At 37.7% G+C, this 13581-nt stretch overlaps 1 protein-coding gene across 3 annotated transcripts in view; it reads left to right on the top strand.

Moving 5' to 3' along the window:
• SAP130 (Sin3A associated protein 130) overlaps positions 1 to 13581 on the top strand; it is a 52315-nt gene that overhangs the window by 36476 nt on the left and 2258 nt on the right. The window contains exons 13-18 of one of the 3 annotated variants that reach the window (XM_036747149.1): positions 2219 to 2521; positions 5382 to 5556; positions 6401 to 6505; positions 7585 to 7943; positions 8934 to 9182; positions 9362 to 9487. In XM_036747149.1, coding sequence (XP_036603044.1) covers positions 2219 to 2521; positions 5382 to 5556; positions 6401 to 6505; positions 7585 to 7943; positions 8934 to 9182; positions 9362 to 9487 — 1317 coding nt within the window. Of the gene's footprint in view, positions 1 to 2218; positions 2522 to 5378; positions 5557 to 6400; positions 6506 to 7584; positions 7944 to 8933; positions 9183 to 9361; positions 9488 to 13581 lie in introns of all 3 variants that reach the window. The other 2 variants (XM_036747150.1, XM_036747148.1) reach the window with 2 other exon arrangements.

Raw genomic sequence — 13581 nt, 5'->3', positions numbered from 1 at the left:
CTGATAGTCATCAGATGGTTTTTCTTGGCTATCAAACTGTACTTTTAAATGCTTCACTGATGCTTTTTTCTTTGCTTCTTTTTAAACACCGAAGTCACTTTCCAATAACTCTCCCCCCATAACAAAGTGCAATTCAGTAAATCAAATCAGTGCATAACACATTGGTCCTATCTGACAGCATATACCTCTTGCCATCCCAATAATCCGCCCTGTGTAGTCATAGCTAGTCAATGCATGAGTCAGAGTTCTTATGACCTTCACTGTTGTTTTCTTTTGCATCACGGTGGTCATCGTATACATTGTTCTCCTCATTCTGTTTACTTCCTTAAGTGACTTTGGTTTTTGTCTCAGTATCCCCTAGTGTTTGGCACACAGACACTTAATGAATACTTTTTGGTTGATTGTATCAGTTCATATAAGTCTACCTGTGTTTCCCTGAAATTCTTCTGAATTCTTCATATTAAGTTGGTTCTTAAGGTACAATAATATTCCATTCTATTGTATACCACAGTTTGTTCAGCCATGGGTTAGGCACCCAGTTTGTTTCTAATTACTTGATACAACAAAAGATACTATAAATATTTGTGTGTATATGAGATCATTTCATCATCTTTGACCTCCTTGGCGAATGTGCCTGCTAGGAATTTTAATCAGCAAAGAAGCCTCAACAATTAAAAAAAACTTTTCCTGTTCCCACTTCATAATAGTGATGGATAATATCAGTTCTTATATGGGAATTCCTGAACCTCAGATGCCTACGTTTCTCTCTTCTTCAATCAAATAAATCCAGGTCTAAAAGTGTTCATTGAGGGATTGTGAACAATGACTACAATTTCATTTGCCATCCTGCAGTTAGATTATGTGTCTCTGGGAACAGGTCTGCTTCTACTTCGGAGCTGATTTCACTGGAAATTCAAAAAGTTGTGTATTTAATTAAATAGTCAGTAGCAAAACTTGGTTGCTCCTAGGGAATGCTGCCATCCTTACTACTTGTTTTCCGCCTAACAGTTGTGGGTATTTGGAGGTTTTTTGCAGGGGGTCAGAGAATTTTGTTTTAAAAAGATAGAAACCCACAAGTATGTACTCTACGCTCTTAAACACAATTTAAAATTGATATCTATTAGGTACCTGTGATAGCTATCAACTAGAGCATTTTGGATGGTTGACTTTTAATATTTCATTACCATTGTCATTCAGAAAAAAACAAGTAGTACATCATTTCAGATATTGCTTGGTCTTTTTATAAATGTGGCAGCCAGGTGGATGTGAAGACATGCTGGACAGGAAGTCAGGAAGACCTGAATTCCAGTCCTACCTCAGACACTTAACTAGCTGTTTGGCCCTGGGCTAGTCATTTTACCTCCAGCTGTAAAATGGAAATCTTACTAACACCCACATCACGAGATTGTTGAGACAAGATTAACATATGTAAAGCATTTTACAAACATTAAAACCCTATACAAATGCTATTATTGTTGTTACTGTTGTTAGTATATGTTGGAGTACTATTCAGCTGATTTTTAGAATTGCATTAAAACAATGCCTTTTTTTTTAACCCAAAGGTCTTACAGTGAAAACCCATAATTTCATCTTTTAAATCTTTTTCTCATTTCCTTAATAAGCTACTTGCCTAAATGATGGCTTGAAATATTGCATTAATAACTCATATTTATAAAGCACTTTAAGGTTGATAGCAAAGTACTTTTATCACAACAGCCCTATCAAGTAGGTAATACAGGTATTAATATCTTCTCAGATCTTTAGTTTTTGTCTGTAAAATGGGGATAAATGATTTAGCTATAACTAGTATGATTTTGGGGCAACTAGGTGGTGCAGTGGATAGAGTGCCAGGCCTGAAGTCAGGAGTTCAAATGTGGACTCAGACAGTTACTAGCTGGGTGACCCTGAGCAAGTCTCTTAACCCTCTTTGCCTCAGTTTCCTTATCTGTAAAATGAACTGGAGAAGGAAACAGCAAACCACTCCAGTATGTTTGCCAAGAAAACCCTAAATGGAGTCACAAAGAGTTGGACACACTTGAAAAAAAATGACTGCACAAGAAAAGTATGAGTTTAAGGTGGACTTCAAACCCAGGCTTCCTGATTCCTCTCTGATACACTGAGAGGCAATAACCAAGATTTTTTTTGTGAAGACTTTCAAAAGTGTATATTGGTAGGACCTCTCATTTTGCTGTAGTAACACTCTTATGGAACTCTTTAGTTTCAGCTCAGGCACCGAACTCTGCCATCACAGCTCAGACAGGTGTCGGGGTGGCCTCTACAGTGCACTTAAATCCCATGCAGCTGATGACAGTTGATGCATCTCATGCTCGTCATATCCAAGGGATCCAGCCAGCACCTATCAATACACAAGGGATCCAGCCTGCACCAATTGGAACACAGGGAATCCAGCCAGCACCAATTGGAACACAGGGGATCCACTCAGCAACACCAATCAATACACAAGGACTTCAGCCTGCACCAATAGGTGCTCAGCAACCTCAGAGTGAAACTAAGACTTCAGGTAACTGAGTTTTCTAGCACTATTCAAAGAGGCAGATAAACTCTACTCTGATTTAGCTGTTTGATTATAAGGCATTTTTCATTTAACTTTCCTTTCTGGGAAGGTAGTCTTTGTCTAACAAGAAATGATAAGTAGAACAAGCATTTTTTGGAAATGAGTAAATTAAACTGAATACAGAATATTAATTCACAATGGCTGATCTTTTTTTTTATTGCCATAAATTCCAGGTGGATCATAAAATTATAAGAAATCAGACCATAAAAGGTAAAAGGAAGGAGAATAATATTTGTCTCAATTGTAGAAGGCAGATAAAATCGCAAGTAGAAGTTATTTGAGACAAGGTTAGACGTATGCATATACTGAGCTCAACACTACAAAAACAGAATGAAATGAAAAAGTAACTGATTAAATTTCTGCAAATATATTTGCTAAAAACTAAAACTGATAATAAATATTATTAAAAGGCATCATCACTCAGTGCCCAGCAAAGCCTGTGAATCCTTTTGAAAATTTATTCAACCTCACTCCAAATCAGAAAAAAAAAAAAAAAACATAAATTGAAATACCTTTGCAGTGACACTTAGCAATCACCAGATGACAAAAATACTTAAAAGTGAGAAAACTCAATACTAACATATTGGTGATTAAATCATTGTCATGCATTGATAGTGGAATTTCCAATTGGTTATATCTTAGAGGGCAGAGTGGCAATACAAGAGGCATAAACATAATCATACCCTCTGACTCAATAATTACATATTAAAAAAATGCATTGGGTATTATCATGAAGAGGGGGGAAAAGATCTCTAGAAAAATGCATGCTCATATTTTTCATAGAAATTTCCAAGTAACGAAAATAGTCTTAAGTATCTGATAGAGGATGACTGAGTGAATTCTAGTATATTAATATATTACAGTGGCATTTAAAAATTAGAAAAATGATAAGTATTTTAAAAAACATGAATAGAAAAGAAAAAAAGCAGAACCAGAAATACAATGTATACACTGACTAGGACCACACAGAAGGAACAATATATACATAAGCAGAAATGAATGTACAACTAGGCTATGGAAAGGGAATAATGTTACAGTCATAATGCATGTAGAAATTTTTTTGCAGTTTAAATGTTTGTAGACCTATATTAAGCTATTTTTGTTGAAATTAATCAAGAAAAAAAGTCAGTGCAGCTTTTAAATGAGCTAACTTTTTCCACCTCCTCCCCTGAAACTGTACACTTTCTTGAAACAGAAAATTAGTTAAGCAAAAACACCTGATAGAGTGACAGTTTATAAAGATGCATGCAGCATTGTGCCCTTGGTAGTCCCCCCCCACCTCTATCAGCTGGAGGGGGAATGTGTGTTTCATTGTTGTTCACCACTTCTTCCATTGTATTGGCCATTGTTGGATTTTCAGTCAGCATTTCCATCTAACGAGCTTTTCCTTCACATTGTTGGAGTTTTTGCATGTTATTCTATTGATTTCACTTTGTATTGGTTCATATCTTCCCCTTGTTTCTCTGAATTCAAGAAGATTGTCTTTTAGATTATTGACAGCCTTTCTCTGTCAGTGCAGATAGCTCAGCATTTATTGCAGCTCCCATCTTGGAGAATTGCCTGCCTGGGGCAAAGACTTTTCCAGGGTCACCCAGCCAGTATGTATCAAAGGCAAGACTTGAACCCAGGTCTTCCTGACTCAAAGGTGAAGTCTGTTCTCTACCCTGATGCCTCTGTACGGCATAAAAAAACAGAATTTTTAACTTCAATTTAACTACTAGCAAACCTCAGAAATGGTTTCTTAAGTCAGGCATCATCATTATTATTTGCTGTATTTGTTTTATACCACAAGTCAATCATAGCAATCCTTTAAGTTTGTAAGCATTATCCCTCATTTTACAGAAGACAAAATTAAGGCTTAGAGAGATGATTTTGCACAAGGCCTAAATCTAGGAATAGAACTGAGATTTCTTTCAAAGTCTAATGTCCTTTTCACCATCTTAAGTTGTCTTTCCTACATAAGGTTTAATTATATGTTAAAGTATTTGCTATGAGAATCCACTTAAAGTGTCTTCATGAATACCTATTTTCTCAACTAAGCATAGTCAAATTCTTGCTGACATTTTGACTATGTTTTTTTTTTAATTTTTTGGTTGAGGATGGGGGACAAGCCTTAGGTAGTTACAGTTTGAATACAAACAGGACAGTTTTGTATCTCTTCCATTACAGCAGCATCATCATAACTGTTCTCAAGACCTAGTAGTAGACCATATAACCACAGAATCTCATAATATAAAAGTCTTAGGCCCAGAAAATGCCCAAAATAAATAGAGAAGGAAGAAAAATTTTGATTGAAAGGCACTGTATTATAGTGGGGAAAGCCCTTGACATTAGAATTACTAGCCTATAGTGGAGACCTGGCCACCTCTCCCTAGTATGTGCTTTTGGGGGGGTCACTCAGCCTTTCTTAGTCCTCGCTTTCCTTGTTTTTAAAATGCAGAACATTTGTCATTTCTCTCCCACGTTCATTATGCAGGTCAGTGAAATAATGTACATGAAAAGACATCATAAATAGTCAAAGAATATATAAATGTAATGGAGAATATATTATTATTAATCACTCATGATTTTATTAAATTTTCTCTTCCCTCTTCCTTGAGTCTGTGTAAGTAAAGCACAATGCTACCAACCCTGAAAAGCTGGTCTGTTGTGACAAATGCTAGAGTGCACAGGCTCTGAAGTGGGTTTTTAAATGATCTTTGAGGAAAATAAACCATGTTGAAAATGCTCTCTTCCACTCAAGGAGTTTGAGTAATTTTTCTTTTTCCTCTTGTCTTGTCCGTATTCCCTTCCATCCTCCTAGCAGTGGTGTTGGCAGATGGAGCCACAATTGTAGCCAATCCTATTAGCAATACATTTAATGCCACTCCAGCGGCTACCACCGTGGTGCAGACCCACAGCCAGAGTGCCAGCACGAGCGCGCCAGCCCAAGGCTCATCCCCTCGCCCAAGCATCCTCCGAAAGAAACCAGCCACCGATGGGTGAGGAAGCCCCCAGCCTTGTAAAACAATACAAGACACTTATGGCTGTTCAAAAAATGCAGTGTTTAGTACCTCTCCATTGCTAACAACAAGGGTGAATCATTACATTGGTCATTATGAAGTAGTATTTTTATTTTCTCCCCAAGACATGGCCCTAGAGACCGTAGAATGAAAAGTCCATGATTTTTAGGGAGGTTTGCATATGGGCTTCCATGGTTTCTCTCAGGATTGAACTCTTGGAATTATTAGAGTAGTCCTGGAATTTACTATGCATTCTTTTCTAGGGAGGTATTTTCATTGTTAGTGACCACAGTCTATTTTTCTTTCATATAAAAAAAGTTGTTCATTCTGGATAAAAAAAAAAGTGACTATGATTCACCACAGATCACATGTTTGTATTGTCTTATGAACCACTGCACTGACTTTTCACTTTTAGCATGGTGGGCACTATCATAGTGACAAAATTTGGAAGGGTGAAACGTTCATTTTCCAGTTCTAGTCAGTTTTTAGGAAATGAAGTAGCTATCACAACTTTAATTTGAGAGTTTTGTATTGTTGGCATCTTGAATCATTGTGAACCATCTCTAAAAGAGAGTAGGGTTTGCCAAGGATGCTTATCTTAACACTTTAGGAGATACTTCTTTTAGTATACTGGATTTTTTCATTTCAAGACTAAATCCATAGTGAAATAATGATATTAACTTGTACAAGCACAAAGTAAGGGTAGTATTTTAGCCATTATGATGAGTGCTCCAATATATGACAGGTGGAAGGAATCATGTAATTGTCAATGTTTAATGTCCTGTATCTGGAACTATTTTTTGAGGTTGTCTCTGTGTTTCAGAATGGCAGTCCGGAAGAGCCTCATTCCTCCCCAGCCACCTGAAGTCACTAGTCCTCGAGTAGAAAGCTCCATAAGGAGTACATCCGGGTCACCCAGACCTTCGGGGTAAGGTCTGATTTGAATGTGACTAGTATTACTTAGCCATCCTCTACTAAGTGGGAAAAGGTAGTATTTTAATAAGAGCAAATAGAGAGAATTATATGCAGTGGAGTGTGAGGAATTAAATATTTCAACATTTTACAACAAAATTTTTATTAGGGCACTACTTTGTGGTAAGAAGTAACTTAAGAATGAGAGTCTTAAGTGCATTGTTGTGTGATACACAGGACACTACTGGTTCTAGCAAAGGGGTCAACAAGCTTTTTTAACACTTAGTGCCACTAGACAGGGTCAGTGGTGACCCAGGAGGGTACAGCAAGTCCAGAAGCACTGGCTAAGGAAGGGGAAAGAAAGAGGGAAGAAAAAAAGGAAAAGAAGAAGGGAAGTGATGCATTTGTTGAGAAACAATGAAGGTCTATCTATCAGTAATAGCCTTAGTTTCTTCTTGGTTGTATTAAAGCCACATGCCACCACCCTCCCACTCCAATAGGTATCTTTCATTGCTAATATCTGTAATATATTCTCAGTGTAGACTTTACAAAGATTAATAAATTCTTTTCTTTCACTGTTACTTTTCTACTTTTAGAGTACTGAAGATCTTTTTTCTGCTCTTGTTTTCTGTGTGGTTGTTCTCTAGTTTCTTCTTGTCTTTTTCTGCATAATGAGAAATATTTGGACTTGCATGTATGCTTTTCTTCTTTCAAATTTGAGAAGAATATTCATGGTTTTCAAATGAAAACCCAATGGAACATAGCTGGGCAGGCTTGAATCCTGTCTTAGGTTTTACATCCTTTTTAACTATACCTAGGTGGGGGTTGGGGTGGAGGTGAACAAAATGATCCTTTGATTTAGAAGGACTTTTCATGTAGAAATAATGAATAAAGTAAGAGCAAACAGGACAAGTGAAGATTTAAAAATTAATGCGGAGTGACATTTTTGAGTCATTATTCTCTTAGACTTTGGAGGTTCACCTAGAAATGGTATATTGGTATTCCTTTGGGTGCTTCACAAAATGAATGATTCAAAGCTCCTTTAGGACATTACTAACTAAAACAACTTGATGATGTTTTGTTTTTACATTTTAGTGCCAAACCTAAGCCAGAAATTCATGTCTCTATGGCCACACCAGTCACTGTGTCTGTAGAGGCTGTGTCCAATCAGAGCAGTGATCAGCCCACCATCGCTGTGCAGCCCACCTCTCAACAGCCACCACCTGCCATTCCAACTATCATCGCAGCAGCCAGTCCCCCATCACAACCATCAGTAGCCCTCTCAACAATTCCAGGGGCAGTTCCTGTCACACCACCTATCACCACTATTGCAGCTGCTCCTCCTGCATCATCAGCGGTGGGTGGCAGCCTTTCCACCGTAATGGGGCCCGCAGTGCCAGAGATAAAAATTAAAGAAGAAGTAGAACCTATGGACATAATGCGTCCTGTTTCTGGTAAGTTCCCGCGAAGAAATCTTTTCTCTCGGGAGTTGCTTTTCCCTTGAGGAATGTCATTTTGCCTATCACCATATTGCTAAAGCTGGAACTCTGGTGGCCCATTTAAAATAATTCCTACAAAGAGCTCCTCTTTTCAGAGTTCATTCCTGTCAAAGCTTTTATACCCACTGCATTGTAAGACTGTTTTTTAGTAAGTATAAGAAGGTAAATTTCTTTTTGAAGAATAAAAGTGGGAGACCTTGATTCACAAGTGAGAGCAGTCTTCTTCCATTAGTAAGTAAAGTCAGTGCAAACAACTTTTTTTTAACCCTTTATTTTTCTGCTTTCTACCAGGCACTGTCGCCAATAGCTCATACAATGCATTTTTCTTCAGTATCTATCAGGGAAATGAAGATAACCAGGGACATATCTGTACTGACAGCTGAGGGATATTTAAGATTCTTGAAGAGGCTAGTTAAGAATTTTCATTAAGTATGTTACTAAAGAAAGGACTCTTAATCAGCTTCTCTGTGTGCTTACTAAAATGTTTTGTTTTCCCATTCTCCTTCCAACTTCATTGTTTCCTCTCTTTTTCACCACTGACATTTTCCAGGAAGTTGCAGAATAGTTTCTTTTGAAAGGCAGTGTGGGTGACCCAGGGTGGCTGGGGGGTCACGACTTTAGCTTTTCTTAGCCTCACTACTGACTTACTCTTGGCACTAAGCAAATCACTTAACCTCTTTGTGCTATAGGTTTCTAATTTGTAACTGACAGAGACACTACCTAGTAAGACAGAAAAAAGGCAGTGAGGTTCCATGTACTAAGTGTTTTATCACCATCTTTAATATATTTTAAGTCCTCTAACATAGTCACCATATGAACTTGAGCGACACTTCTTACTTAGGTAACATTAATAGAGAGAAGTCCTATTTACCCTGTCAGAAATCAAATACAGTCTCTTATTACAATTGTGTTTTCATAGACTTTGTGTTTCTTCTCTTCCGTCAGCAGTTCCTCCATTAACAACCAACACTGTGTCTCCATCTCTTGCGCTGCTGGCCAACAACCTGTCGATGCCTCCAAGTGACTTGCCACCTGGTGCCTCTCCAAGGAAAAAACCACGGAAGCAACAGCATGTGATTTCAACAGAGGAAGGTGACATGATGGAGACAAACAGTACTGATGATGAGAAATCCACTCCTAAGAGTTTGCTGGTAAAGGCTGAGAAACGCAAGTCTCCTCCCAAGGAATATATAGGTAATGGTGGCTTTTGGAAGTAGATCTCCATTTAAGCATTATTTTTTTTTTCTGCTTTTCTCAAGTCAGTCATTTGCACTTGAGATTTTAAATTATGAAGCTGGGCATAGGTGAAATTGGGAAGGAAAATCAGATGTATGACTCATTGCCTATTTTATCTTTCTTTACTCTTTTAACAGATGAAGAAGGTGTAAGGTATGTCCCTGTACGTCCAAGACCTCCCATTACTCTGCTCCGACATTACCGGAACCCCTGGAAAGCTGCTTATCATCACTTCCAGAGGTACAGCGATGTCAGAGTCAAAGGTAAGAAAGCCCTCTAAAGAAAGTGAACGTTTGAATCCTTTCAAATACAGATGTTTCCTAATGGGCACCAAAGCATAGCCACGCTGGAAGTAGCAGAATGGTCTTGTGGAAAACAGAATTTCTGGCTTTTTGTATCTAAGCCATGAGTTGCTTTTTGGAAAATGTTTTATTGATGCTGTTTAAAAAAAAAATTACTATCATTCATTAATGAGTATTTTTTCCCCTCCCCAGAACCATCTTTTGTAACAAACAAGTACAATTAAGCAAAATAAGTCAACACACTAGCCTCGTCTGGTAAGGTAAAAACCTCATTACACATCAACAGTCCACTGCCTCTCTGGTCCAGGTGGAAAGGGAGAAGGTGTACTTCACCCTCAGTCCTTGGAGATCACTGGTCATCACTGAAGTCTTCCAGGGTTTCCTTCAACATTGTGGTAGCCATTGTGGTCCATTAGTAGGAGGTCTTCACTGGAACCTCTCTCCACTGAGGAAACTACCACTGATGCCCCCTCCTATTTTTAAAATCATCTTCGCCATTGTGATAGGTGTCAGCTGTTCTCACCTTGTTCTTGGATTCATGATTTCAAACATTCTTTGGTAGGGTTGTTGATAGCTTGCATTTCTTTTGAAAACTACCTGTTCATATCCATTGAGGGGAATGGCTTTTACATATAGACCATGGGTATCTGCTGTGAGGTTTCAGAAATCTTCAGTGATAAACGTAGGTGAACCAATAAAATGAATCACTTTGTTTTCCATATTGAGCAGTATGTTCTTCATTTTCCTCACTAGCAGAAAGGTCTTTTTAGATACAAGTGTTATCATTACTTGCTTCAACCTAAGGTATTCAATTTAAGGGGGGAAATAGCCCTGACCTCAGAAAAACAATTTGTTTCCAAGTCACCAGATAGGAATGCCAAGATTTATATCAGCTCCAGGAGTATTTGTAAGCATTTAAGTAGGCTGCAGTTATTTCTAGCTACAATAGTTTATAGTTTAGTTTGACAGGCTTGTATCTTGGGCCCTGTAATAAGCTGGTATACATAACATGATCCCACATCCTGGGCCTTGCAAACAGTATTATAGTGAGGCTCTAATGTAATAAAAATGGTTTAAAGCCCTTGAAGGGGGGTGCACGTATGTGTGTCTGTGTGTGTATGTATATATATACATACCTGCATACGTGTGTGTATATATATAGGCATAGACATCAGCAGAAATCTCCTCATCAATTTTATTGAACACCAAAAACGCATAAAAGTTCCTCTTTCAAGGAATTTCTCCTTCAGCCTATACAGACTATAGATCATTCAGGTATAATGTTAAGTAAGAAGGGGTACTATTAACAAAGTCCTTGAGGGGAGCCAGGAAAATCTTTTCTCTTCAGAATCCACACAAACTGCAGGATGGGCAGTTAATGGCATCAGCACTGACTCGAGATCTTTCATTGTAGAGTTCTGATTTACTTATTGTTCAGTCATTTCAGTCATTTCTGACTCTCCATGATCCCATTTGGGGTTTTCTTTGCAAAGAAATGGAGTGGTATGCCAATTCCTTCTCCAGCTCATTTTACAGATGAGGAAAACTGAGGTAAATGGGGTTAAGTGACTTGCCCAGGGTCACACAGCTAGTGAGCATCTGATCCCTGATTTGAACCCAGTCTTCCTGACCCTAGGCCTGACACTCAGTCCTCTGTGCCACCCACCTTCCCCTTTTAATAGATTTACTAATTTATCCTAGTTTACAGGTTTGGAATTAGTTCTCGAAAAAGAGCAGTGTGACTGTGTGATTTGGAATGTCAGGAACCCTAAAGCTTTGATCTTGATACTCATTTAAATTTATTTGCTTTATGTTTCTCAGTCTTTAAAATAAAATTTCATCATACTTATTTTAGATAGCCTAGTTATTTTAGGGATGAGCTTATATTTAATTCAGTTCTACAAACATTTATTAAGCATCTACTACACATGGGGCTTGCTGATGGGGACAACAAAGAAAATAGCTAAATATTCCTTGCCCTTAAGGAGCCTACATTCTGCTGGGGGTATACTCTTAAAATGTACCCTGAGAAACAGACAGCAGTGATGGGGAAGAGGATCAGGAAAGACTGAACTTAGCCTGAAGGACAAGGAGCATTCTGAGGGTGGTGGATCCGCAGACCAGACTAGGTGCATGAGAACCAGAAACAATCAAACACAGTAGCATAATAGTCAGTGAACCCAATGACAACAACAGTTGCAGTAAGGACTTGCTATTAGATTTAAAAACAAAACAAAACCCCTGGGAAGATTAGAAAGCAGTCTGGGAGAAATTGGTCCCAGACCAACATTTCATAGCATTCACCTCAAGCCAAAATTGGATACATGATCTGGATATAAAAGCTATATTGTAAACCTATCAGAGGAAAGGGGGAGGAGATACTTCACAACTATGAATCAGGGAGAATTCCTGACCAAATAAGGGATAACAAGGATCATGGGAAATAAAATGGACAATTTTGATTATATAAAAAAAGTTTTTGTACAAACAAAAACAATTTACTTAGAACTGGAAGTGAAACAGTTAACTAAGGAAAATATCTTTTGTAAAAGATTTTTCTGATAAAGGTTTGATAACTAAGATGCCTGAGGAACTGATACAAACATAAGAACAAGAACTACTCCCCATTAGATAAATGGTTAAAGGATATGAACAGGTCACTATCAAAAGAAGAAAGGCCTCCTGTATATGTTATTCTTCCCCCACTTCCCCTCAACCCCACGGGAACAGATTCTTTTCCCTTTATACCCCCAGAGCTTAGCAAAGTATTTTGCATATAGTAATAACTTGATAAATGCTTTTTCATTTATTCAATAAGAGAAATGCAAATTAAAGCAACTCTGAGATCATACTACACACCCAAAGATAACAAAAGGGGGAGGAGATAGACTAAGCATTTATATATGCCTACTATGTTCCAGGTGCTGTCTTTATAAATATCTCATTTAAGTAAAATTACACTTATTTGAAGGGGCAGTTTGAGCTACAAATTAGTCCAACAATTCTGGAAACCAATATGAAACTATACCCCAAAAGTCACTAAACCCTTTGACCCAAAAGTAGCACTAACTGACACCCCAAAGAGAGAAGGCAGAACAAGTTATTGTAGAGCAGTGGTGTCAAACTGAAATAGAAAGGGATCTTTGCCAGCAGCATATTTAGAAAACCACAGATTAATATTATGTTGGATTGTATTTTTATTTATTTTGTTAAACATTTCCCAATTACATTTTCATCTGGTCCAGGCCACTTGCCTGTCAGAGTTTGACACCTTGGGTGTGGGGGAATGGAATGGCATGCTGTTGTGCTATGAAAAAAATGATCAAAGGGGCAGACTTAGAGCCACCTGAAAAAACTTGTATGAACTGACACTGAGTAAAATGAGTAGAACCGAGAGAACACTTTATACAGTGACTTCAACGTTGTAAAGGAAAACAACTCTGAAAGACTAAAGTACATTGATCAAATCCAAGACAAATAATGATTTCAAAAAAATGATAATGATTCAACTTTCCACCTTCTAGCAGAGAGGTGTGTGAAAGCCTGTAGGTACAAAATGAGGCATTTTTATGTTCAGACAGACCAGGGTGTGGATTTATTTTGCTTGGTTCTATTTGTTACAAGGGAGGGCTTTCATCGGCTGGAGAAAGAGGAAGTAGAGAGTTTGATGATAGTAATGAAAAGAAAGAAAAGGATTTCTATACTACATTTTTAAAATACACAGAAGTTCAAAAGGGGACACATACTGACAGGCCAGTGTTGGTAATAGCTTGTTAAATTTAATATATACTTCTTTTAAAAGCTGTATGTAACAAAGATTCGTTTCACATTTGATCTTTTTCAGTTCTTTGAATATGAAAATGTTATTGTTGGTGTTTGTTCATTTTCATAATAAAATATAACTAAAAATCTACCAGTTTTAAAAGGTCTTTGCGTATAAACAGGTTAAATTTTTTTTAACATTTTAAAAGCATTCTCAGCTCCTGGAGTGAGGAAACGGGCTTTTGTTCCATTTTTATGGGTACTTGAATAAAATGATAGGAGAGGAACTACTT

Source organism: Trichosurus vulpecula, chromosome 2 (genome assembly GCF_011100635.1).
Source record: "Trichosurus vulpecula isolate mTriVul1 chromosome 2, mTriVul1.pri, whole genome shotgun sequence".
In the NCBI taxonomy this organism is placed as follows: Eukaryota; Metazoa; Chordata; class Mammalia; order Diprotodontia; family Phalangeridae; genus Trichosurus; species Trichosurus vulpecula.
Note: the sequence above shows the minus strand (reverse complement) of the source record. Positions and strands in the feature narration are given on the sequence as shown.